This window comes from Schistocerca serialis, chromosome 4 (genome assembly GCF_023864345.2).
Source record: "Schistocerca serialis cubense isolate TAMUIC-IGC-003099 chromosome 4, iqSchSeri2.2, whole genome shotgun sequence".
In the NCBI taxonomy this organism is placed as follows: Eukaryota; Metazoa; Arthropoda; class Insecta; order Orthoptera; family Acrididae; genus Schistocerca; species Schistocerca serialis.
In genome coordinates this window covers 762,006,861-762,030,782 of record NC_064641.1, presented here as the reverse complement: position 1 = coordinate 762,030,782, position 23,922 = coordinate 762,006,861, and the positions used below count along the sequence as shown (strand labels likewise).

Here is a 23,922-nt window from a genome sequence, read left to right as displayed (position 1 = left end):
ATGACCTGTAAATACAGACTGAGCTTTTGAGCTTAGCCGTGCGGAGAGGCCGCGCGGTTTGAGGTGCCATGTCACGGCCTCCAGCCACAGGTTCGGGTCCTACCTCGGGCAGGGGTGTGTGTGTTATTCTTAGAATAAGTTATTTTTGAGTTAATTTAAGTAGTGTGTAAGTCTAGGGACTGATGACCTCAGCTCAGCAATTTGGTCCCTTAGGAATTCACACACATTTGAACAATTTTTGAGCTTATGTTATCTCGTTTTCCAAAGCAGGAGAAGAGGAGTAAATGATGCAGAGTCTTTTATGAAGGAAGAGATGAAAGGTATAGGATATTAAGTGTTTACCTGTGGAAACGAAGTTTAGAGGGGCACAGATTACAATTACTATGATTCGTGTTGTCTTCACGCTGCAGAATAGCGTGGCTCACTGGTTAAATGCCGGTCTACAGATCCACATATCTCATGTTCAATCTCCAGTCCATTCTAGGAATTTCATCTGTCACTTTTCACTACTTTTACTTACAGCAATGTTTTTTAATCTAAAAAATGCCGAGACGCACAGTTCGGCATCCAAATTAATATGAATGTCCCCTACAAGTAACTGGGGAAGTCAGTTAAAAGGCCGGAGGAATGCAACGGCATACCACCTCCAATAGTGCCACCATCTTCCAGATTACATTAAATTTATTTGTAGTTGAGAATATGGACAATCATCAGCTGCAAAATGGAATGACGACTATGAAAATTTATGCCGGATCGGGTCTCTAACTTATAATTGAGGCTTATCGCGAGCGGTCGCCTTACCATTAAGCTTGAAAGGGTCCTGTAGCCACGTTTCATTAGTCCGGTAGCCCATTTTCACTAGCATTTCTCTTTCTTTTCCTTGTTTCTCTTTTCTCATAAGTCTCATAGTGGTGTGATTGAATGTGGTTGTGTGTCACGTTGCTAGACGGTGGCGTAGTCTGCTGCAGAAAGTCAGCGATAGTCATACAGATTCAGCAGCAGTTGTACAGAAAAGACAACTCTCGTAGTGGTCAAGTAGGCAAAGAGGTTTGCGCTACTTGTGAGAAATTCACCTGCGTTAGGTTGATGGCGGAAGTGGCATCTTTGGGTTTTCCGGGCCACGCGGAGCGTGGAAGAGGCTGGAGAAGAAGCGGGAGGCAGTCTGCCGCCGGTACGGGAAGCGTCCACAGCTGTGCTCCAGTCGAAGAAGGGTGAGTTAGACCAAGGCTTCCCAACCTTTTCAGTCGAAAATCCATGGCGGACCCCTAGTCAGTCAAGAGCACAGTAAATTCAAATTTCAGAGCGAAACCCATGGGAACTGAAAGCTTCTTAATGTAGGTGCCATGTCCCCCCCCCCCTCCCCTCCCCCGAAGTATCAATAGTCTTTGGTTTAGAGATGAATGAAAAGAACTTGAAATTAACGATCCAACTGGAATTCTCACTGTATCCAGACACTAGTGGATTTACACCCTTTGTTCAACACACTATAGCCTGATTAAAATTACTTGGTAATTGAAATTTCACGCGATGGACCTGTCTTCCTCCAAGAGCAATCAACGTCACGTCCAAACTGTTCGCTGTTGACAAGCTGTCGCTTATGGTCTGTTCACTTCCACTATTTGGCTACTGTTATGTAAGGAGCATGCATATTTCGTAACAGTCGTGTGTGTGTGTGTGTGTGTGTGTGTGTGAGTGTGTGTGTGGTTTTTCGTGAAATCCGAAGAAAAATGTTCAAATGTATGTAAAGTTTTCCTTTGATCGTCCTCTCTCATCATTCATTTCAACTGGAAACTTCCCTTGTTGTGAAGGCGATGGAGAAACTGCAGCCTTCTTCAATGATCCTGACTTCAGCCACCAATCCATGTTAGTAGTAATACACTGGTCAAAAATCGACTTATGAAATAGGTAGTGCACTGACAAGGCAAGTTTAACATTTAGTGGTGCCTGGAGCCGCATACGTGCCAGCGAGCGATGTGATTGGTCGACAAAGCTCGCTCCGCGCATGCGTAAAAGGTTTCAGCGCATCTAGTGCCGTGAGCCAGCGCACAAACGACCCCCGTATTGTCGCTAAACAGTCGATCAGAGAAGTCGCATTCTCCGGCACTAAACTGTGTATACGTTCTCATATAGGAACCGCAAAGGCTGCTTGGGTATACGACCTGAAGTAAAAATACACATGTTTTTCACACGAAAAAAAAATAGTGATGAATTTGATTTTCACATTTTTATTCAATAATTTTACTCATTATTTTAGACGATTTGGTGAAAGGCGGCCGCGGACCCCCTAGAAAGAGCCGGCGGACCCCTAAGGGGTCTGCGGACCACAGGTTGGGAAGCCCTGAGTTAGACTGACCGCGTGGCGTGTTGTTACTTGGCGAGAGGAGACCTTTTAGCTTTTGGTCTCGCTTTCCAACTCTGAAAGAATGCTTTGCCTTGTCGCTGCAAGGAATGCAAAACTTTGGCAGATTTTTCTTTTAGTAAATTTCTGTAGCAGACTAGGATCGGCCGGAAGAGCGCCACACAAAGGTGTCGATAAGAAGTGAGCACTCGCTTCTGTATGAATATCTGTTTGCCTTCAGCTGTGCCTGTACACGCTTTTGTTTTTCTAAATATTAATAGCTTTGCCCTCTCGTAATATGTGTCTATCGTCCGTGGGGAGCCAACCACGTGGTAGAACATTAGAGATTGTTGGGCTACCGTCACCACTAACTGTCCGATCTCATGCTTTTTTTTTTTCTTTTTTTTTTTTTTTTTTTTAAAGAATGTTAACTGTTCATGATTGTGTGATGTGATAGTGTTGCAACTTGGCCACGATACCTAGAAATTGCGTCTCCACAAACCACGTGGGCGCGCTGGTGTACTGCGAAACGTGTACCGCTTTACGAGTTATTGCGATAAGTTATCAGGCAACAGCAGTTGTATGAATGATTCACACCAATGATTTTAGGTGTAGATTATAACGGTGAATGTATCGATGCTTTTCTTTAATGTTTTAGGATTTAATGTTATCAGGAATTGTGTACATGCCTCACATCCATATCTTAGGAATAAATGATTTTATCCAAAATTTTCTCTTGTGTTCCGAGGTTACGTTTTTGCACCTAAGCCACTCAACTCATAGCTTTCCGTTAGCACATCCAACGCGTTTCCTTACGCACAGGTCCAGTGATTAGCTTCCCCTTTTATTTTAAAACAAATGCTTTAGATTAAGTCTTATTTTCAGGTGTGTTGGTTTGGTTCAAATGGCTCTGAGCACTATGGGAGTTAACAGCTATGGCCATCAGTCCCCTAGAACTTAGAACTACTTAAACCTAATTAACCTAAGGATATCACACAACACCCAGTCATCACGAGGCAGAGAAAATCCCTGACCCCGCCGGGAATCGAACCAGGGAACCCGGGCGCGGGAAACGAGAACGCTACCGCACGACCACGAGCTGCGGACTCAGGTGTGTTGCTGAGAGCTGATCTTATGTACAGTGTTCATACATTTTCTAGTTTATTTTAAATGTTTGATTCTCGTGAACAGTGCACGGGCAGTACTATTAATTAAATCGCATCCTCTATGAGCGATATCACGACGTATGCATTTTTATGAGTTTTTGGTCTGTGATGAAATTAATTTATTTTCCGACTCGGCCAAACCTTTGATTAGTTGTATGGTTAGAGTCGGTGGCGACCCTAATCTTAACGTAATAACCCGTAGAAACAGGTTAGTTACAAGCTGTCCGAGCACGTCTCACGGCCTGTGCCTACGTTGTTAAGAAACACGATGTCTTTCGGACAGGCACGCAATATCTTATTTATCTTCCGACTACAGGCGAGCGACTTTCAATTAAACGTCTCTCCTGTACAGGAATATACACTCTTGGAAATGGAAAAAAGAACACATTGACACCGGTGTGTCAGACCCACCATACTTGCTCCGGACACTGCGAGAGGGATGTACAAGCAATGATCACACGCACGGCACAGCGGACACACCAGGAACCGCGGTGTTGGCCGTCGAATGGCGCTAGCTGCGCAGCATTTGTGCACCGCCGCCGTCAGTGTCAGCCAGTTTGCCGTGGCATACGGAGCTCCATCGCAGTCTTTAACACTGGTAGCATGCCGCGACAGCGTGGACGTGAACCGTATGTGCAGTTGACGGACTTTGAGCGAGGGCGTATAGTGGGCATGCGGGAGGCCGGGTGGACGTACCGCCGAATTGCTCAACACGTGGGGCGTGAGGTCTCCACAGTACATCGATGTTGTCGCCAGTGGTCGGCGGAAGGTGCACGTGCTCGTCGACCTGGGACCGGACCGCAGCGACGCACGGATGCACGCCAAGACCGTAGGATCCTACGCAGTGCCGTAGGGACCGCACCGCCACTTCCCAGCAAATTACGGACACTGTTGCTCCTGGGGTATCGGCGAGGACCATTCGCAACCGTCTCCATGAAGCTTGGCTACGGTCCCGCACACCGTTAGGCCGACTTCCGCTCACGCCCCAACATCGTGCAGCCCGCCTCCAGTGGTGTCGCGACAGGCGTGAATGGAGGGACGAATGGAGACGTGTCGTCTTCAGCGATGAGAGTCGCTTCTGCCTTGGTGCCAATGATGGTCGTATGCGTGTTTGGCGCCGTGCAGGTGAGCGCCACAATCAGGACTGCATACGACCGAGGCACACAGGGCCAACACCCGGCATCATGGTGTGGGGAGCGATCTCCTACACTGGCCGTACACCACTGGTGATCGTCGAGGGGACACTGAATAGTGCACGGTACATGCAAACCGTCATCGAACCCATCGTTCTACCATTCCTAGACCGGCAAGGGAACTTGCTGTTCCAACAGGACAATGCACGTCCGCATGTATCCCGTGCCACCCAACGTGCTCTAGAAGGTGTACGTCAACTACCCTGGCCAGCAAGATCTCCGGATCTGTCCCCCATTGAGCATGTTTGGGACTGGATGAAGCGTCGTCTCACGCGGTCTGCACGTCCAGCACGAACGCTGGTCCAACTGAGGCGCCAGGTGGAAATGGCATGGCAAGCCGTTCCACAGGACTACATCCAGCATCTCTACGATCGTCTCCATGGGAGAATAGCAGCCTGCATTGCTGCTAAAGGTGGATATACACTGTACTAGTGCCGACATTGTGCATGCTCTGTTGCCTGTGTCTATGTGCCTGTGGTTCTGTCAGTGTGATCATGTGATGTATCTGACCCCAGGAATGTGTCAATAAAGTTTCCCCTTCCTGGGACAATGAATTCACGGTGTTCTTATTTCAATTTCCAGGAGTGTACATAATAAAAGCACGGGTACAGCTTGTTGACGTATGGCTGACGACATATGGAAGTCTTCCTGCAGCTGTGTGTGGGCAGTATACGAGTACACACAAAGGCATAGGAGTGAAGTAATTTCAGTTTAGCAATAGTTCGGTGATGGTTACCACTGAAGAGGATAGGGGGCGTACTCACTGACGCTGAGCGTTGAGCCGAAGGCCTTGTGCGAGGTGGCGGGCGTCTCCCAGCCGTACACGGAGTGCGAGTCGATGTCCGGGTCAACATCGACAGAGCACACGGTGCTGGTGCGGCGCCTGTGGGAGGCGGTGCCGTCCGGCTGCCTCTCCGCGTCCTTGTCTTTCTCCAGCGGAGTCTCCTTATCTGTCACCTCCAGCTTCTTCTCCTCCACCGCCTCGTTTTTGTTTTCTGCTGAAATCAAAGTCACATCGCATAACACTGGTTTGAGATTTCATGACCAATAGGTAGGGGAACACGTAGAAATATCGATCGGAATCACCACTGACATCATTTTCCAAAATTTCTGAGAAGGTGATGTGTTCTAGAATAGTGCCAACAATAAACGATAATATCGCTAGCAAATCACGGTTTGGATTTCAGAAGAGTTTCTCTACTACATTTGCATGTTCACTCATCACATTTCTGGCCGAGCGGTTCTAGGTGCTACAGTCTGGAATCCTGCCTCGGGCATGGATGTGTGTCATGTCCTTAGGTTAGTTAGATTTAAGTAGTTCTAAGTTCTAGGGGACTGATGACCTCAGAAGTTAAGTCTCATAGTGCTCAGAGCCATTTGAACCATCACCACATTTCACAATTATTAAAATAATAATTGGTATTTTCTGCGACCTATCTAAGGCACATGATTGTGTGAATCACAGTATTCCCCTAGACAACCTGAAGTTTTATGGGATTGATGGTATAGCCAACCAATCGACAATGTCACATCTAGCCAAAAGAATGCAGAAACTTGTACTTACAAGGGAAACTCCCCATCCCTCCCCCATTATATTTAGTGCTAAGATGGCCCATTGGATAGCCCTTCAACAAATGAACACAGGTCGAGCACGAAAACAGGAGGAAGGTATACTGAACTGTGGAAAAAAGAAGAAAAGAAAAACAGTGACAGATCCAAGACCAACATGTACAGTATCGAGCTATTTGGAAGACCGTAGCGTCGTTGTTATGTTGTGACGATGTCGGGCAGACAAGGGAGAAATCCGAGTTCAAATATCCCTCGTGCCCATTTTTTTTTCCCACAAAATTATGATCTGTCCGTCCCGTCATAGACGTGTCAGTTCGCTGTATTCAAATTTGTGTCTGTATCGCGGTCTAACGTGTTTGCAACAGTGACGTGTAACAAAGGGACCTCCAGACATACGTACGTCCTATTTGTTCTTCACGAATACCACAGGTTACGTCTCTTTCTTTCCATTTTGGAAGTTTTAGCTCCTTAATTCCTTCGTCGGAACATAGTTCACACCAGTATATTTGTCCGTGGCTCGTGGACTAGTGGCTAGCGCTGCTGCCTCTGCATCACGGGATCCCGGGATCGATTCCCGGCCGGTTTGGGACTGGATGTTTGTGTTGTCCTCATCATTTCATCATCATCATCATCATTCGTGACAGTGGCTAGATTGGACTGTTTAAGAAATTGGACTGCGAAAAAGTTGGGACTTAGTATGGGCGCAGATGACCGCGCAGTTGAGCAGCCCACAAACCAAACATCAACAAACGAGTTTATTTGCTGTTTTCATTTCTGTGAGAGGTCTACGAGGCGTCTCGCCTGCTGTCACTGTTCATCACATTTACTTGCGACGGTAATATAGCCTGACCACATGAATCTTATCCTATAACCAGTGTGTAGTATAATTGCCAATTACGGAAGGAGAACAGACACATCAATGATCGGACGAACAGTTCATAAATTTGTTTAAAAAATGCGCATGAGGGAGATTTGAACACGGATCTCCCGCTTTGTAGTCCAACACTGTGACCAGACAAAAAAACGTTCAAAAGTGTGTGAAATCTTATGGGACTTAACTGCTAAGGTCATCAGTCCCTAAGCTTACACACTACTTAACATAAATTATCCTAAGGACAAACACACACACCCATGCCTGAGAGAGGACTCGAACCTCCGCTGGGACCAGCTGGTGACCAGACAGTGACGACAACATTGGTCTTGCATGTCGCTCTATGTTGCATATCCTGATCTTGGACCGCTCACTGTTTCTACTTTGTTTCTTTTTTCACAGTTCGGTACACCTTCTTCTTGTTTTCGTGCTAGATCTGTTTTCAGTTTTTGATGGGCTATCCACTGGGCCATTTTACCGCTAAATCTGAGAGGGTGCGATAGGGAGTTTTCCTTGTTAATAATTCGACCATTATGGTACAGGGATGTTATTTCGTTTGGAAAGAAATCAGGTATGTGCTTCCCCAAGGCTCAGTATTAGGTCCTTCATTGTTCCTCATATATGTAAACCATCTTCCGTCTAATATACAAAATCAGAATTAGTTGTTTTTGCAGATGACGCTAGTATTATAATTAATCCAGGCGTACATTACAGAAACAGAACAAATGGTAACAATGTTCTTAAAAATATCACTGAATCATTTTCCGCAAATGCCACAACATATTCAGTTCTGCACATCCATGCATACTAAACCAGTGATAAGGGTAACAAACGGTGAGGAAGTAATAAATATGACGGAAACTCCAAAATTCTTGAACGTCCATACTGATGAGAATTTTAACTGAGAAAAACACGTTTTGGAACCAACCACATTTGCACTTACAACCATTGCAAATCTTGGGGAGAGACAGATCAGTAAATTGACACATTTTGCATATCTTTAATCAATAATATTATGTGGAGTGAAGTTTTGGGGAAACTCATCTTTAAACAAGGAAGTCTTCATCGTTCAAAACCGTGCTGCAAGAATATTATATAATGCTAGAATATTATATAATGCTGACCCACGATCATGTTGTAGACATCTGTTTAAGTAATTGAGCATTCAGACTACTGCTTCATAGTATACTTATTCCGCCATGAATTTGTTGCAGATAATCCAATACAGTTAAAAACGAACAATGATGTACTTAACTACAATACCAGAAAAAAATGACATTCATCACTCCAAATTAAGGTTTTCTTTAGCACAATAAGGGGCGCACAACGCTTCAACTAAAATTTTTGATCGCTTACCTTGGGGATATAAAATGTCTGACAGATAACATTGTACAATTTGAAAACAAACTGAAAAAGTTTCTACTTGACAACTCCTTCGATTCCGTAGAAGACATTCCATTATAGTAATGTTTGAGAGGTGGTGTGTAGGAATTATTAACTCACATCTTCATACTAAAAAAAGTCTCATAAGTATTCAGAAGGTAGCATAGTTACAAACTAATTAGCGATGCGAATGTATTGACTTGTTCCACATCATAACGATTTATCGTGCAAAATGATTCGTAGAAAATGAAAATAACTAACTAACTAGTCAACGCGGAAATTCTGACAGACACAAAGGCAAGAGTGAGATTGTGAGAAGCACTATCGGAAGAGTGTGAGATCAAGGCTGGTGGGGTCCATTGTCACCAGTTTTGTTCAACTCAGCACTGGGTGAAATGATGAGAGAAAGGAGAGAAATTAACGAGAAAACGGGAATAGCAAAGACGCACGAAGAGGATAGAAAGAACAGCTGAGCCCAAGTGCAGATCACGTAGCTATAACAAGTAAGACGGAAGAAGATGCAGCGGCAAAATTCGACAACTTAATCAAGATACCCAAAAGAGGAGGGGGGGGGGGGGGTTGAATATCCCCTATAACAAGAAAAAGTCATTGATTACCACAAGGAATTGCAAAAACACCAGAAGCCACTGTGCAAAAGGAGAACAGATTTAAATATCTGGCAGGACATATAGCAGAAAGAAACGGGAGTAATGAGAGAAAGATAGAGAAGATGAAGAAGATGAAGTCGGCCTTCTGTATGACCATAAATGAACCTGATGTCCCTTCTAAGGGGCGTCACGCGCATTTTCTCTGGAGTTTCGGCAGATATTTTCAGTTTAGATTTTGCGGTATGCACTTGGAGTCACTCCAAACAAATACTGATCATCATGTCTTTCCTGTGACGCCCAGTCGGAAAGCGTCGGATTGTTTACCGTGTAAGGCGTATGCTTCGCCGGCGATGGGCGAGGCATGACAGAATCTCTGACCAGAGAGTAGTTTATTGTTAGTTGTTGCTTGTCGCGAGCCTGCGCTAGTCTGCGCGAGTCGGCAGTAGTAGTCAGTCGGATACAGTAGTAGTCGGTCTGCAGTAGTAGTCGGTCGGCTTTAGTAGCGAGTGGACAGGAGTAGCCTGCGGGAGTCGGCATGCGTCGGCTGTGTGCTCTGCTCGCGACTCTGATCAGGACTCTGGAGGATGAGTATTGTTGTAGAAGGTAAAGAAGCAGCCTTGCGCATATTTAATAATGTATGTTATTTGTAATTTAATTTGTTCCAAAAAGATGCCCCAATAATAATTTTCATAATATAAAGTAATTTTTTAAAGAAAAGCATTCATTTCAATTTAAAGAATATTTCCATTCCTTGATCATTCCTTCCAAGAATTAGAAAAAATATACGCCAGCATTGCACGAAGCTGTGCTAAAAAAATTTTTGCATAAGAGCAGATATATACGCAGTTTTATTGAGGTAAGAATTTTTGCTTTTTTATTCAGAATACAGGGCCGAAGGTCAGCGCTGCTGTCCTTATAAAATTTACCAGATATTTTTATTTCTGTTGGGAGGTTACTTTTCGTTCATGGTTCATTATTTAATCAATATTATTGTGGAGTTTATGGTCAATTATCATTCATTAATTTTTGTGTGAGGAGGTTACACTTGGCTCCATTCCACATTTTTCATTTAATAATTTTTGCAGAGAGGTTACACTTGGCGACATCCGGCCAGGATCGTATTTCTTTGTGAATCTTCTGAGAAGTAGTCATATATCTGCTCTTAATTACTTAAATGTAGTTTGCATCTGGCGCAACGCATTTACTAATTTGTCACTCTTTCTTCCACAGATCGTCGGCAATTTGTTGCTCTTTGTTGTATTTGTGTTTGTTGGATTTTGTATTGTCTTTGTTTTATTTGTGAATAATTTTGATTTATGAGAAATGCTGCGAAAAACTGTTAACAGTACATCGCGATGTGTAATGAGTGAAATAGCCGATTCTAATAATTTGACCGATAGTACTTGCGACACGCAGTGTAATGATGACAATCCTCGATTTACAGACAATCAGTGCGTACCGACCACTAATAATGATTTTTATCCTAATGATGAACAAATGAATTCAATTGTGTCCTCTGTTAATTTGACGACAATCGATGACGCGGGACGTTCTATTACAACGAACGCTGCCCAGCTTGACACACCCGGTTTGCAAAATTTACGTAATGAACAGACAAATTTTTTTAACGAAAATGAACAGTTTAATCAGAGTACGACAGATTTATTTGATTCCGGTGTAGTGACTAACAGTGCACATCCGATTGGCGAACATTTTCAAAAATTACAGAATGACCAAATGGTTACAGAAAACGTGACAAATGCCTATACACCATCACACAGCACAGAGAATGCATCAGCTATTTTTGGCTTGGATCAAATTATGGCAGTATTTCTACAGTTTAAGAAGGAACAAAACGAGAATCTCAAACAACAATTTAGTGAAAATTTAAAACAACTTAGTGAACAGAACAAACAACTTAGTGAAAAACAAGACAACCTTAATGAAAATTTCAAACAACTTAGTGAACAGAATAAACAATTTAATGAAAAACAAGACAACCTTAATGAAAAGCTAGACAACAATTCCAAACAGTTGAATGAAAAATTAGACAACAATTCCGGACAGCTTAGTGAACAAATTACAGCTGTTGCCGCGCAATGTCATGATAATAAAGAAAAATTACGTGAGGAAATTGAGGCTTGTGCTAAGAAAAGTAGCGAAGAAATTAGATCTGTTGCGCAAGAATTAAGGGATATGCAAACAGCTGCAACAGAATCACTTAGAGACGAAATTAGTGCAGTCGGTAAACAATGCTCTGAAAAAGCAACACAGTTACGCGACGAGTTTAAATTAATGACAGCAGAACTTTCGCGCACACTGGATGCAAAAGTAGACGCGAAATTCGACCAACAGAATAGTCAAATTGACGAACGTTTTAATCACCACCTACAAAACAGTGAAACGCGTTTCCGTAAATTTATACAGGAACAAAATAAAGTAAAGCGACAAGTCATGGAAACAATTACTGCACAGAGACAGGAAGATAAACGTAAATTGTTTGCGAAAGCAAAAACGTACGTAGACAACAATATCGCTACAGTATCAGACGAAATTTATACCATCAAACAGTTGAACACCGAATTGCGTGATGAAATTTCCGATCTTAAATTAAAAACAGACACACACACAGTAGATTTTCAAACAGTGACCGACAGACTCGAACAATTAGAACTAACACAGGATTCCGATGTCATCAAAGCTGACGTTAAAAAATTGAACGAAACCACACGTAAAATACAAAAACAAATTAATGCTTCTGACACTAAAAACGAGGATCAGGTAAAAATACTGACTGAAAAATATGATGAATTGGCCAGTCGTATTGACGTTATTGAATGTAATAATGACAGCAAATCAGACGATACTTCACCGATTTCGTTTAATCAAACACCTGAATTCCAAAATCTACAGCAGACAATCAGTGAGATAGATTCGTCTAATAATACATTGCGTAGAAAATTGTCAACTTTACAACAAGAAGTGACAGAGATAAAAAATATTTCAGTTAATAACACGTCACAGCATACGGCACATTCCGAACATTTCTCACACTCCCACAGTCAGTATAATTTGGGTAATTTACAGAGAGTACGCGACTTAGATTCCAAACAGTCACAGACAAATAGATTCTCATACAATCCTGAACCTGTTCAGACGTACAGAGACGATAATTTTGATTATAAGCATTTTCTGTCCATGAGAAAATTTAAAGTATTTAAAAATGACAGAACACAGATTCATCCCTTGAATTGGATACAACAATTTAGCTTTGCTTTTCCACCAACTTGGCCTGTAACGCACAAACTTGAATTCATTTGCAGTTTTTTGGAAGGCGAACCGGCAACTCGTATGAGACCGATCGTGAGACAATGCTATTCGGTAGGAGAATTTCAGAACGCTTTTCTGTCAGCGTATTGGTCGAAGACGACACAGCACGGAATTAAGGATCAACTAATTAGTTTACCAAATTATGAGAACTCAAATTTTCCCAGTGTCACGCAATTTTTTGAGCACATGGTCCAACAAAACCAGTACTTAAGTGAACCATATAGTGAATCTGCACTTATTCAGTTATGTATTTCTAAATTGCCACGATCATTAAGAGTGTCACTTTTAACGAGTCAGCAAAAAGAAAATATTTCGGCATTCAGAGATCTGTTACAGCTTTTGGAAGTGCAGCAATCGGATTATTCCTTTATAAACAAAAATTTTTCATATAATAACCAAGGTCAACAAACATACAGCAATTACGATCAGCCACGCAATTTGAATAGGAAAGCTAATAGACGCTTCAGGAACGAAAACTACCAGAACTTTAATAACAGACAAAATTTTAATCATCAGTATCGTCAAAATTATCTGCAACAGGAACCACGTGTTGGTAACAATATAGGTTTTTCCCAACAACAGCAACAAAACCAACTGGTTAGCATACCTAACCAGCAACGTAGTACACAAAGTCAGTCAAGCTTTAATGTTTCGCCGCGTACGCGTATAGCGTCGGCCCCAACTAATAGTAATGCACAGCAACAAGGAAATCAGTACGTACAGAAAACACACTATTTCAATTCCTATCGCAATGCACCGTATAGAAATGACTATCATGACAGACGTAAAAGTAATGAGCACAATTTTCAGCGTACATTTAATAACAGTAGGTCTTATCAGCAGCAAGAACATCAGCAACAACATATTATCATGAATGAACCAGACGGTAGGTATCATCCAGAGCGTAACACGTCTGGAAGAAATAACAGAACAGTTCAAATAGTCGAAATGCCACAGCAGCCTCCCGAAAATAATAACACGTCAGATAGAATTTGACTAGATACAGTACAGGCTGAATCTTCCAGCAACGTGAGCAATACTTCAGATACACAGAATCTTGTTCACGAAAATGTTATTACTTTTGACGACATCCGAGACACTCTTTTGCAGGAAAGACCAGTTGTTCAAAAAACCATTTCACACCCTGTCATCGAAGTTAAAATTGGATCATCTAAATTTTCAGCAGTAATCGATTCTGGATAACCTATGTCAGTTATAAATGAAGAAACTTTCAACGAGTGTAACAAAGAGAATACTTATCCTACGTTACCATTAGGCAAAACGAAAGTAAAAGGAGCAGTATCTAGTAAAGGAGAAGACGTAAAATTACAGACACATTTATCATTTTGTATTGCAGGTCATACGTTTCACTCAAATTTTTGGATTGTTCGCTTGTTGACAACAGACATTATTTTAGGTACGAATTTTCTGGTACAACACGATGCCGTTATTGACTTTCAAAATTCCTATTTAATGTTGAAGGATGAAAATGTATAACTGGCTTTAGAATTTCAGCACTCTTTATCTGCGGAAGAACAAACAATTAATTGTACAGAGGTCATTTCCGCATCACGTAACATAGACTGTAATTCCACATTGTTCACAGATACATACGTACACAACTATAATACTCCAGACGAAACCGACTATGACGTTTTACAGATGATTTCTGATAAAGTTAAACAGAGCAGTGCAAATACAGACGACGGACGCACGCAACTACACAAAATTCTCTTACAGCAAGCTCCAGTTCTTGACAACGTTCCTGGTACTATGTCCGGCTTTATGTATGAATTTCAAGTTAAACAGCATGACACATTTAAAGCCATGCATTATCCCATTCCGTATATTCATAGAGAACAGGTTAAGAAGGAATTGCAAGCTATGCTCGACCAAGGAATTATTGAACCGGCAGTTAGTCCGTACATAAACCCGCTCCATATTGTTAAGAAAAAAGATGGTTCACTTCGCCTCGTACTTGATTCGCGTCACATCAATGACATTATTATAAATGAAACAGATCGCCCACAGACACTAGAAGAACTTCTACAGAAATTTCATGGTACTGCTATTTATTCCACATTAGATTTTAAATCTGGAGTTTGGCAAATTCAGCTCCATCCGAACTGCAGAAAGTACACAGCATTTCTCTGTTTTGGTGACTGTTATCAATTTTGTAAATTACCGTTCGGTTTAACAATTTCTTCAGCAGCTTTTATTCGCGGTTTGAATACAATACTTCCGACAGAGCTTAAAGACAGAATCACAACGTACGTAGACGACATTCTTATTGCAGAAGCTAACTGGTCTGAACACAATCTGGTTCTTGAACGACTGTTGCAAACTTTTCGTGCGCAAGGACTCACAGTTAATCTCAGTAAATCGCACTTTGGCAAAACTTCCATAAAATTTCTTGGACATGTAATTTCAGCAGAAGGCATTGCGCCTGACCCGGAAAAACTTCAAGCTTCACGTGGCATTACCGTTCCTACGACGAAGAAACAACTACGCAGTTTTTTGGGTTTAATTAACTTTTTTCGTAAATTTATTCATTACTCTGCTTTAGACACCCCTAGATTATGTCGATTGACAGGTAGAAACACTAATTGGTCCTGGGATAGGCAAGCACATTCTGAATTTGTGAACCTGAAAGAAGCCTTGTTGAATGCACCACTTTTATCGCACCCAGATCTTACTAGAAATTTTTCTATTGCCACCGACAGTTCTAACACCGCTTTAGGCGTACATATTTTTCAGGAAATTGAAGAAGATGGTTGTACAGTAATTAAAAACATCGCTTTTGCAATTCGCATTCTGTCACCTGCTGAACGTAATTATTCTGTTACAGAACTTGAAACATTATGTGTTGTACGGGCTTTTACCAGATTTAGGCATTTTCTTTATGGAAGACCACAGAGCGATACAATTTTTACTTTCGGCTAAATTTACACACGACAGATTAAGTAGATGGAAACTTTATTTGCAGGAATTTAATTTTACGATTGTTCACATTCCCGGCACACAAAATATTGAAGCAGACACACTATTCTGTTCTCTCAGCAACAATCAGCAAGACATCGCAACCAACGTCTGCAAAGCAAATTTCAGCATCATGTACATTCAACAAGTTGCATTTGAAAATTTTATTTCATCGTCATTACAAGACATATCACAAGGGCAGAATAAAGACAACGTATGGAAAGAGATTAAACAGCTTTGGCAAGATAGGAATAATGTTACCATTAGAAACCATTACACTGTACGCAATGACATTCTGTTTCGCCGCTCTCATTCTGACAGCAACAATTGGTTATTATGCATTCCTGACGAACTTGTTAACAAATTAATCTGGTATACTCATTTAAGTTATGCACATTACGGAGCCAGAAAATGTTTTCTTATACTGAGACAGAACTGTTATTTTACCAACATGGAGAAACGTATTCGACGAGTTTTAGCGTCATGTAAAATCTGCCAGAAAGCTAAATCAGACACGACTTCACATATTCCTCCATTATATCCCATTGTACCTGTTAAATTGAGACATATGGCCGCTGTAGACATTTTTGGTCCGATTCCCAGAACTAATAGAGGTTTTTGCTACATATTTGTCGCTGTTGAACTCACTTCAAAATTTGTTACCTTCACTCCGTTAGGCAAAGCTACTGCTAAAACTGTTTCGAAAGCATTTGTAAAACATTTTCTATTTCATGTAGGGCATGTGTTGAAAGTGATTTCCGACAATGGATCACAGTATGTTATGGACACGTATGTTACGAGCTAGAAACATTTCTCTGGTCTATATATCCAGGTACCACGCTTCTTCGAACCCTCGTGAACGATTAATTAAAGAAATTGGTAAACTGTGTAGAATATACTGCCATAAATAACATATTGATTGGGACACACACATACTCTCATTCCAAGATGTAATTGATTCCATACCGAATTAATCTACTATGCTATCTCCGTCTGTTATACTGAAAAATGTTGAACCACCTAACAAAATTAAAGAATTAGTAACGTTTCCTACATCTCGTCGACTTCGACACCATGAAATAATTGACATTGCGCTGAACAACATAAAACGTGCCGCAGAGCGCCGGAGAAGACAGCAAAAACAGGTTTGTACACGCCGTGACTTTCACATTGGACAGAAGATATTAGTACGTACACACTATTTATCTAACAAAGGAAAGAGTAGATGCAGCAAATTTGAGCTTCTATACGCAGGGCCATATCGGATTCGCAGCATTCCTCACCCCAATGTAGTACACGTCGAAACTTTGAGAACCAGAAAAGCCAAAGGGAACCACCACATATCCAACATCAAACCTTTTATTGAATGAAGATACTTTATGATTTATCTCACTGTAATGCCATTTCCTAATTTTTATGATGGCTTATGCAATTATATTCACATGAACACCTACTGATGATCATCGTAATTTTTTTCTTGGCAAGGTAAGGTTAGCAGGTCACTTTTCTTGTCGTTACACATCAGACAGTGCACATTTTCCAGATAAAATTACATATCTTACGAATAATTATGCAATTCCATCTAGTGATATATTAATTTTATCAAATTTTCTCTCCATTAAAGTCTTCAATTCTCGCCTCTATTAACTACACAACATACAAGCTGTACACAAAGAAGATCACATTTCTTGTCGTTATACACCCTAGACCGTGCATATTTTCCATTTTTTATGTATGTATGAGTGTTTTCCTGTTTTGTTTGTATGTACTATGAAATATTTAAGATATAACAAACACCAGTTGACTTTATTATTTTGCCTTATGACTATTTTACATTTTTTTTTTTTGCTGCTACATTGTGATACACAGTGTACAATTTTGCTTCTGAACACTGTCGATGTTTTTGACATATTACGTTTTCTGTCATGTTATGCTGTATGCTCCATTATGTTATTATAAACCAGCTTTTATCTAATGGGTATATGAATTAAATACAAGACATCAATCTTTGTTCATCATTTTCAGAAAGAAATAACGTGTAAACGAAATAAATTAAACAGAAATGGGAATTTCACCTTCGGAATGAATGAAAGAGGATGCAATACCTCGTGATGAAGAGTAAATGGATCAGAATTAACAAGCATTAACAAGAATATACTATTCACATCGTAGAATAGCAGTCTTAACTAATTTTTTCTTTCAGAATACGAGGCGATTGATGCAGGCTGTCAGACAGAACTACACATCTTAGTTTTAGTGATGAAATATGCTAGAAATAAGGAATAGTTGTATAATGAATAATGAAGTTACTTTTCTGCAGATGATAATGAATGGTGATGAATAATGATGAAGAATATGCTACTATGGATAATGAAGTTTTTCTTTACAGGTGATGATAATAATGGAGTTATGGTGATAAGGATAATGAAGTTTTTTCTTTGCAGATGAAATAATGATGAAGTATATATATTTACTGTTAGTTAAGAGATGTTATGTAGTTGTTTAAGTATTTGTTGCAGTTCGTTTTGACAGTATGTCTTATATCGCATGGTATGATGACTGAAGGTTTTGGAAAGGACAGCTAGAGAACATATCTATTTTTTATACACATTTCACTACCTGTTAATTCGAAGTTCACTACATTTCAGCATAATATGCGTTTCTTCTTTCAGTTTCATAATCCATTTTGTATATTTTACAGGAGAAATTATTCATGAAATTAATGTGGTATAAATAGTTGTTTATTAAACCTATGTCGTTTATGAATGTGATCAAATAAATTCTACTTGTTTCATAACCTTGCTACAGCTGACTCATGACGAATGACGTTACACATCTTCATTTGCAGCAATAACTCAAAAGCAAACAAAGTAATTACCAGTCCCAAATAATGCTACTAGTTTAAGAGAGTTCTGAGTAATACTGATCAGCTCTGAATAGTATGTCACTTCAATAATGACTTCTGAATAATACATACAAAAAAATGCTTTGTAACTGGCCAATGAATGCCACTGTTTATTGTAATAAGATGACTTATGATGCCAATGATTACTATAATTAGATTAATTATGTATAAATGGTATGCCAATAATTAACTCATTTTGAATAATGACTTCTGAAGAATAAAAAAAAATGCTTTGTAACTGGCCAATGAATGCCATTGATTATTGTAATAAGATGACCTACGATGTCAATGTTTACTATAATTAGATTAATTATGTAAAATTGTAACTGGCCAATGAATGCCACTAATTACTGTAATAAGATGACTTATGATGCCAATGATTACTATAATTAGATTAATTATGTGTAATTGTAACTGGCCAATGAATGCCACTGATTACTGTAATAAGATGACCTATGATGCCAATGATTACTATAATTAGATTAATTATGTATAAATGGTATGCCAATAATTAACTCATTTTGAGTAATGACTTCTGAAAAATGCAAAAAAAAATGCTTTGTAGCTGGCCAATGAATGCCACTGTTTATTGTAATAAGATGACCTATGATGCCAATGATTACTGAATTATGTTAATACTATTATGTTAATACTATTATGTTAATACTATTATGTTAATACTATGCCATTCATTAGCTTCTGTTTTGAGTGATGACTTCTGATAGTTTGTAACTGGGCAATGAGTGCCAATAATTACTATATTCAGATAATTTATGAACATTATTCTGTAATACTACATACATGGTACAGAAATGTTCAGTAACTGGGCGATGAGTGCCACCAATTACTCAAATCAGTGGTTAGACTAGTGTAATTCTCAATGAAGACTACTATGTGACTTAATGTCCTTCACCTTCTGACCCAATTACCAGAAATTTCTGCAATATCCATTTGTCCTGTCTATCCTCATGATCATGGAGCACTATATTTGGTTTTTGCACTAATTCTACGTTGGTCTACTTTACAAGAACATGGTGTTGACACGACATGCTGTCCACCACCTTGAGCGATGGAGATGTTACTATGGTCCAACTGTTTGGTGTACCTAGTGTACAACCAAAATGATAGCATGGAATATTATTACGACATTTCAGTGTCTTGGCTACACTGATTAATACTTCAAGGAAAAGAGCTTCAGATTGTCTCACTTGGTGTTGTGCTTCTGTAGAAAGATATGGACTTTCAGTGCAGCTGCGTGCAAACTAAAGTGCTACAACCATGACGCAATCCTTCCCATTCCATTCCTATTTCTTGTCAAATGATAAAGACATATACAGTGCGTGTGCACTTCATTTCATTTGTTAACAAGATCACTTGTCCTAAAAATACTAAAGACTTCTATAGTGCGTGTGCACTTTATTTCACTCCTTGATATGTTTATTTGTTGTAAAAATATTAGAGAGTTTTACAGTGCGTGTGCACTTTATACCATTTGTACTCATTAAGTATACATTTTGTGATTCCCAGATATGTTCTGTATTACAGTGCGTGTGCACTTTCGTCATTTTGTTAACATGATTTGTATTAACTGCATATACATTTTGTGATTTGCTGATATATTCTGAACTACAGTGCGTGTGCACTTTATGTCATTTCATTTGTACTCATTGTGTATACATTTTGTCTTTGCTTGATATGTTCTGTACTCAGTGCGTGTGCACTATATTTTATTTCATGTTCTACACCTATATACATGTAAAAATTTTGTGATTGTAAACTTAGTTAATTAAGAAAAATTTGTTGCTCATGGCGAGTCCAATTGACTCACCATCGCTGCCAAATTTTTGCCCCCCCCCCCCAGTGGAGGGTTATGTAAGGCGTACTCTTCGCCGGCGATGGGCGAGGCATGACAGAATCTCTGACCAGAGAGTAGTTTATTGTTAGTTGTTGCTTATCGCGAGTCTGCGCGAGTCGACAGTAGTAGTCAGTCGGATACAGTAGTAGTCAGTCTGCAGTAGTAGTCGGTCGGCTTTAGTAGCGAGTGTACAGGAGTAGCCTGCGGGAGTCGGCATGCGTCGGCTGTGTGCTCTGCTCGCGACTCTGGTCAGGACTCTGGAGGATGAGTATTGTTGTAGAAGGTAAAGAAGCAGCCTTGCGCATATTTAATAATGTATGTTATTTGTAATTTAATTTGTTCCAAAAAGATGCCCCAGTAATAATTTTCATAATATAAAGTAATTTTTTAAAGAAAAGCATTCATTTCAATTTAAAGAATATTTCCATTGCTTGATCATTCCTTCCAAGAATTAGAAAAAATATACGCCAGCATTGCACGAAGCTGTGCTAAAAAAATTTTTACATAAGAGCAGATATATACGTAGTTTTATTGAGGTAAGAATTTTTGCTTTTTTATTCAGAATACAGGGCCGAAGGTCAGCGCTGCTGTCCTTATAAAATTTACCAGATATTTTTATTTCTGTTGGGAGGTTACTTTTCGTTCATGGTTCATTATTTAATCAATATTATTGTGGAGTTTATGGTCAATTATCATTCATTAATTTTTGTGTGAGGAGGTTACACTTGGCTCCATTCCACATTTTTCATTTAATAATTTTTGCGGAGAGGTTACACCCGTTACGAACAAAATTATTTTTCAGGCGGACATCTACGTGCCCATTCGATAAAGAGGTCTCAGATTAGTCTGCTGATATATGATATGTACTAACAGGGACAGTAAAACACGAATACTCTAACAGCGGCTGAGCAGCGCTGCAGCATCGCGATAGCAATCAGCGCAGGCCAGGGTGGTGCTGTCGCTGATGGAGTATTGATTAGCCTTCGTGTTTTATGATATCTGCTAACACATATCGATGAACTACACTAATTTTGGACCACTCTATTGAATGGGCACATAAAATTCTGCTTTAAAAGCAATTTTCTTGGTAACAGGAAACAAACCGACGCTTTGTACGCATGTACGCATGTACGACGTGATGAACAGTATTTTTTTCTTTGGGTGGGGGAGGGCGTGGGTCAAGCTACACACGGAAAAAGCGAAATTGCACATATCTGCCGAATCATAAGAGATAATGGACCTAATGAGGGAGGAAACCATGTAGACGGAAAAAAGAAAGTATCCACAGACGAAAAGGTCAGACACTACAAGCAAACGGGGAAGAATGCTGCACTATATGCGCCGAGACGACAACACTTTGAGGAAGTAGTGAAGAACATGTAGAGAAAGAAGCGTGGAAAATACTGAGGAATACATTGGGCCCTAAAAGAGGTAGTGAGCAATGGATGAGAGGAGAACTACCGCAAGCATGAGGACGCTATCAAGAGAAATCAGACTGAAGAGAGCGAAGTTTGCCGGCCATGTAATGGGAAGAAAAGTAAAATGCAATTCATGAAGGGGCTGCCTATGATCAAAAGACTCCCTAACGCAAGAAGAATAAGAAAAAGAAGAAGAAGAAGAAGAAGAAGAAGAAGAACTAGTCAGTATCCATAGCATGTCTTGGCATTCTTGAGTCTGATACTGAACTGATAAGCTTTCTTCTGGTGGACAGGATGTGAGTTTGGTTAGTGTAGATTTAATATCATTTTTCTATAGGTGGGGAGGGAGTGGGGGGCTTACCTTGCCTTGTCCCTCTCTCGGTACACTTTAGAACAAGCTCAGTGACTCGTCTACGGACACATTTGGAAAGATAAAGACGTTTCAGACACTTCATTTAATTTATATTTTCGGTGAAATGCCATGTACGAGGAAAGACCCTTAAGTAAATAGAGGTCACGCGGAATGTCTGCGAAGTGAAAGCACTTCTGGGCTAACAAGGCGAGGAGACAAGAGGAAGTCTGCCGCCGACAAATCTGGAGAATAAGGAGGGTACTGAAGAACAGTCACCTCGCGCTGAGCTAGAAAGCTGACTGAGCACGCAGGCATACGCGGATGTCCAACAACACCTTACCACGGTGCTTCAAGCGAGTCTACAGTAAGCGTTTGATGACGGTTTCCAACAGCTTTAAAATCGATGTCAGAAGTGTGCTGTAGCTAATGATGATTACTTTAAAGGCCAGTAAAGGAATTTTGCATCTAACTCTTGGTTCCGATGTTTTCCGAGACCATTCACCGAACTTTTCAGGCGCACCTTCTGTATCAGTTGACCAATCGTCAGCCCTGTGGAAGTTCAATCATATATAAACCATTACGTTTTAGGAAAACTTCATTTCTTATATTCGACGATTTGTCAATCATGTATACAACAGAATAAAGTGTTAACTTCAGCCTCTGCATCCTGGTTGGGAAATCTATAGCACAAGTTGTCAGTGTGCGTCTGCAGTCGTACGGGAAGAAAGTGTTAATTTGCATAATTTTATACCCATGATGGATGAAAGAAAAACTTTCTTTGGCTTCTTATATTCTCTAGAATGGAGAAGGATCTAAAAGGGGAGCGTTTTCAGGGCACAGAAGAAACGAAACCAAAATAGTTCCAGACAGCTTATAGCGTACCTTCGGACGATTTTAAAATGTGTTTCTATCAGTTGGTGAAACAGTGGATCAAGTCCACTATATCCGTCTGCCTTTTTTAATACGTAAGTAGTAACAGAATTTTTATGGTTTCTTTTATTGGTTCCCACATCCAATCTTTGTCGATTACCAGCTACGAAAACGGATTTTATTCCCTAGGATCAACACGATCTCGTTGATTTCTTTTCTTCTCTTCTGTTTTCAGTTTCGAACTGAAAAAACTTCAATTAATTTGTCTGTATTGCTAAGATATATTGTACTGCAACAACTAAATCGATATTTCAAGAGCAATTATCACTTACAAGCTGTGTATATTCCGTTCTCTCGAGTAGTAAGACGGGTGAAAACGTGCAGATATATAGTGGTTGGTTGGTTTAGAAAGGGAGGGGTGGGGGTGGGGGGAGGAAGCGATGAAACTGGTGGATAGACACTTTGGTAAGGAACGAAGGTTAGAGTTTAAATGTCGTCGATGGTAACACGATGATGTTTATTGATCGTGTTCTTACCAATGGAGATATTAGCTTCCTGACTAAAATTTAATTTTCTTGAGCAATATAGCTTCAAAGCACGTAGGACTTCGATTTTAAACTGTAAAAATCTTAAAGAAAGAAGCAAGTAACACTTACACGTAATTAAACACTGTTTATGTTTTTCCAGAATGAATTTTCACTCTCCAGCGGAGTGTGTGCTGATATGAAACTTCCTGGTTGATCAAAATTTATTTAATTATTCATGTTGTGTTTGTACGCATGTTTCTTAAGAATGAAGTAAAATAGTTTCACAAGAATTAAATTTGTAATGCAGGGAAATGTCGATGTCTAATCAATAATAAAAAGGTGAACTACAAATCTATCTTCAAATACCTGATTTAGGCAGAAGACCAGGCATTCGCAGAATCTTAAAATTTATATCATGTATGTCTCATTATTCCGCCTGTACTAAAATATTATTCCAAAATATTGATGTTCGTGTCTTGAGTACATGAAACTGTGTAAGGTAAACTTTTGTGGCTTTCACAAATTTTTTGAAAAAGTTTACCGATCAATTTTAAAGCT

At 40.0% G+C, this 23,922-nt stretch overlaps 1 protein-coding gene across 3 annotated transcripts in view; it reads right to left on the bottom strand.

The window, feature by feature from the left end:
• The window catches only part of LOC126473307 (uncharacterized), a 262,415-nt gene that overhangs the window by 38,798 nt on the left and 199,695 nt on the right, over positions 1 to 23,922 (bottom strand). For 2 of the 3 annotated variants that reach the window (XM_050100282.1, XM_050100283.1), the window contains one exon: positions 5,462 to 5,695. In XM_050100282.1, coding sequence (XP_049956239.1) covers positions 5,462 to 5,695 — 234 coding nt within the window. The remainder of the gene's footprint in view (positions 1 to 5,461; positions 5,696 to 23,922) is intronic. The other variant, XM_050100284.1, reaches the window with a different exon arrangement.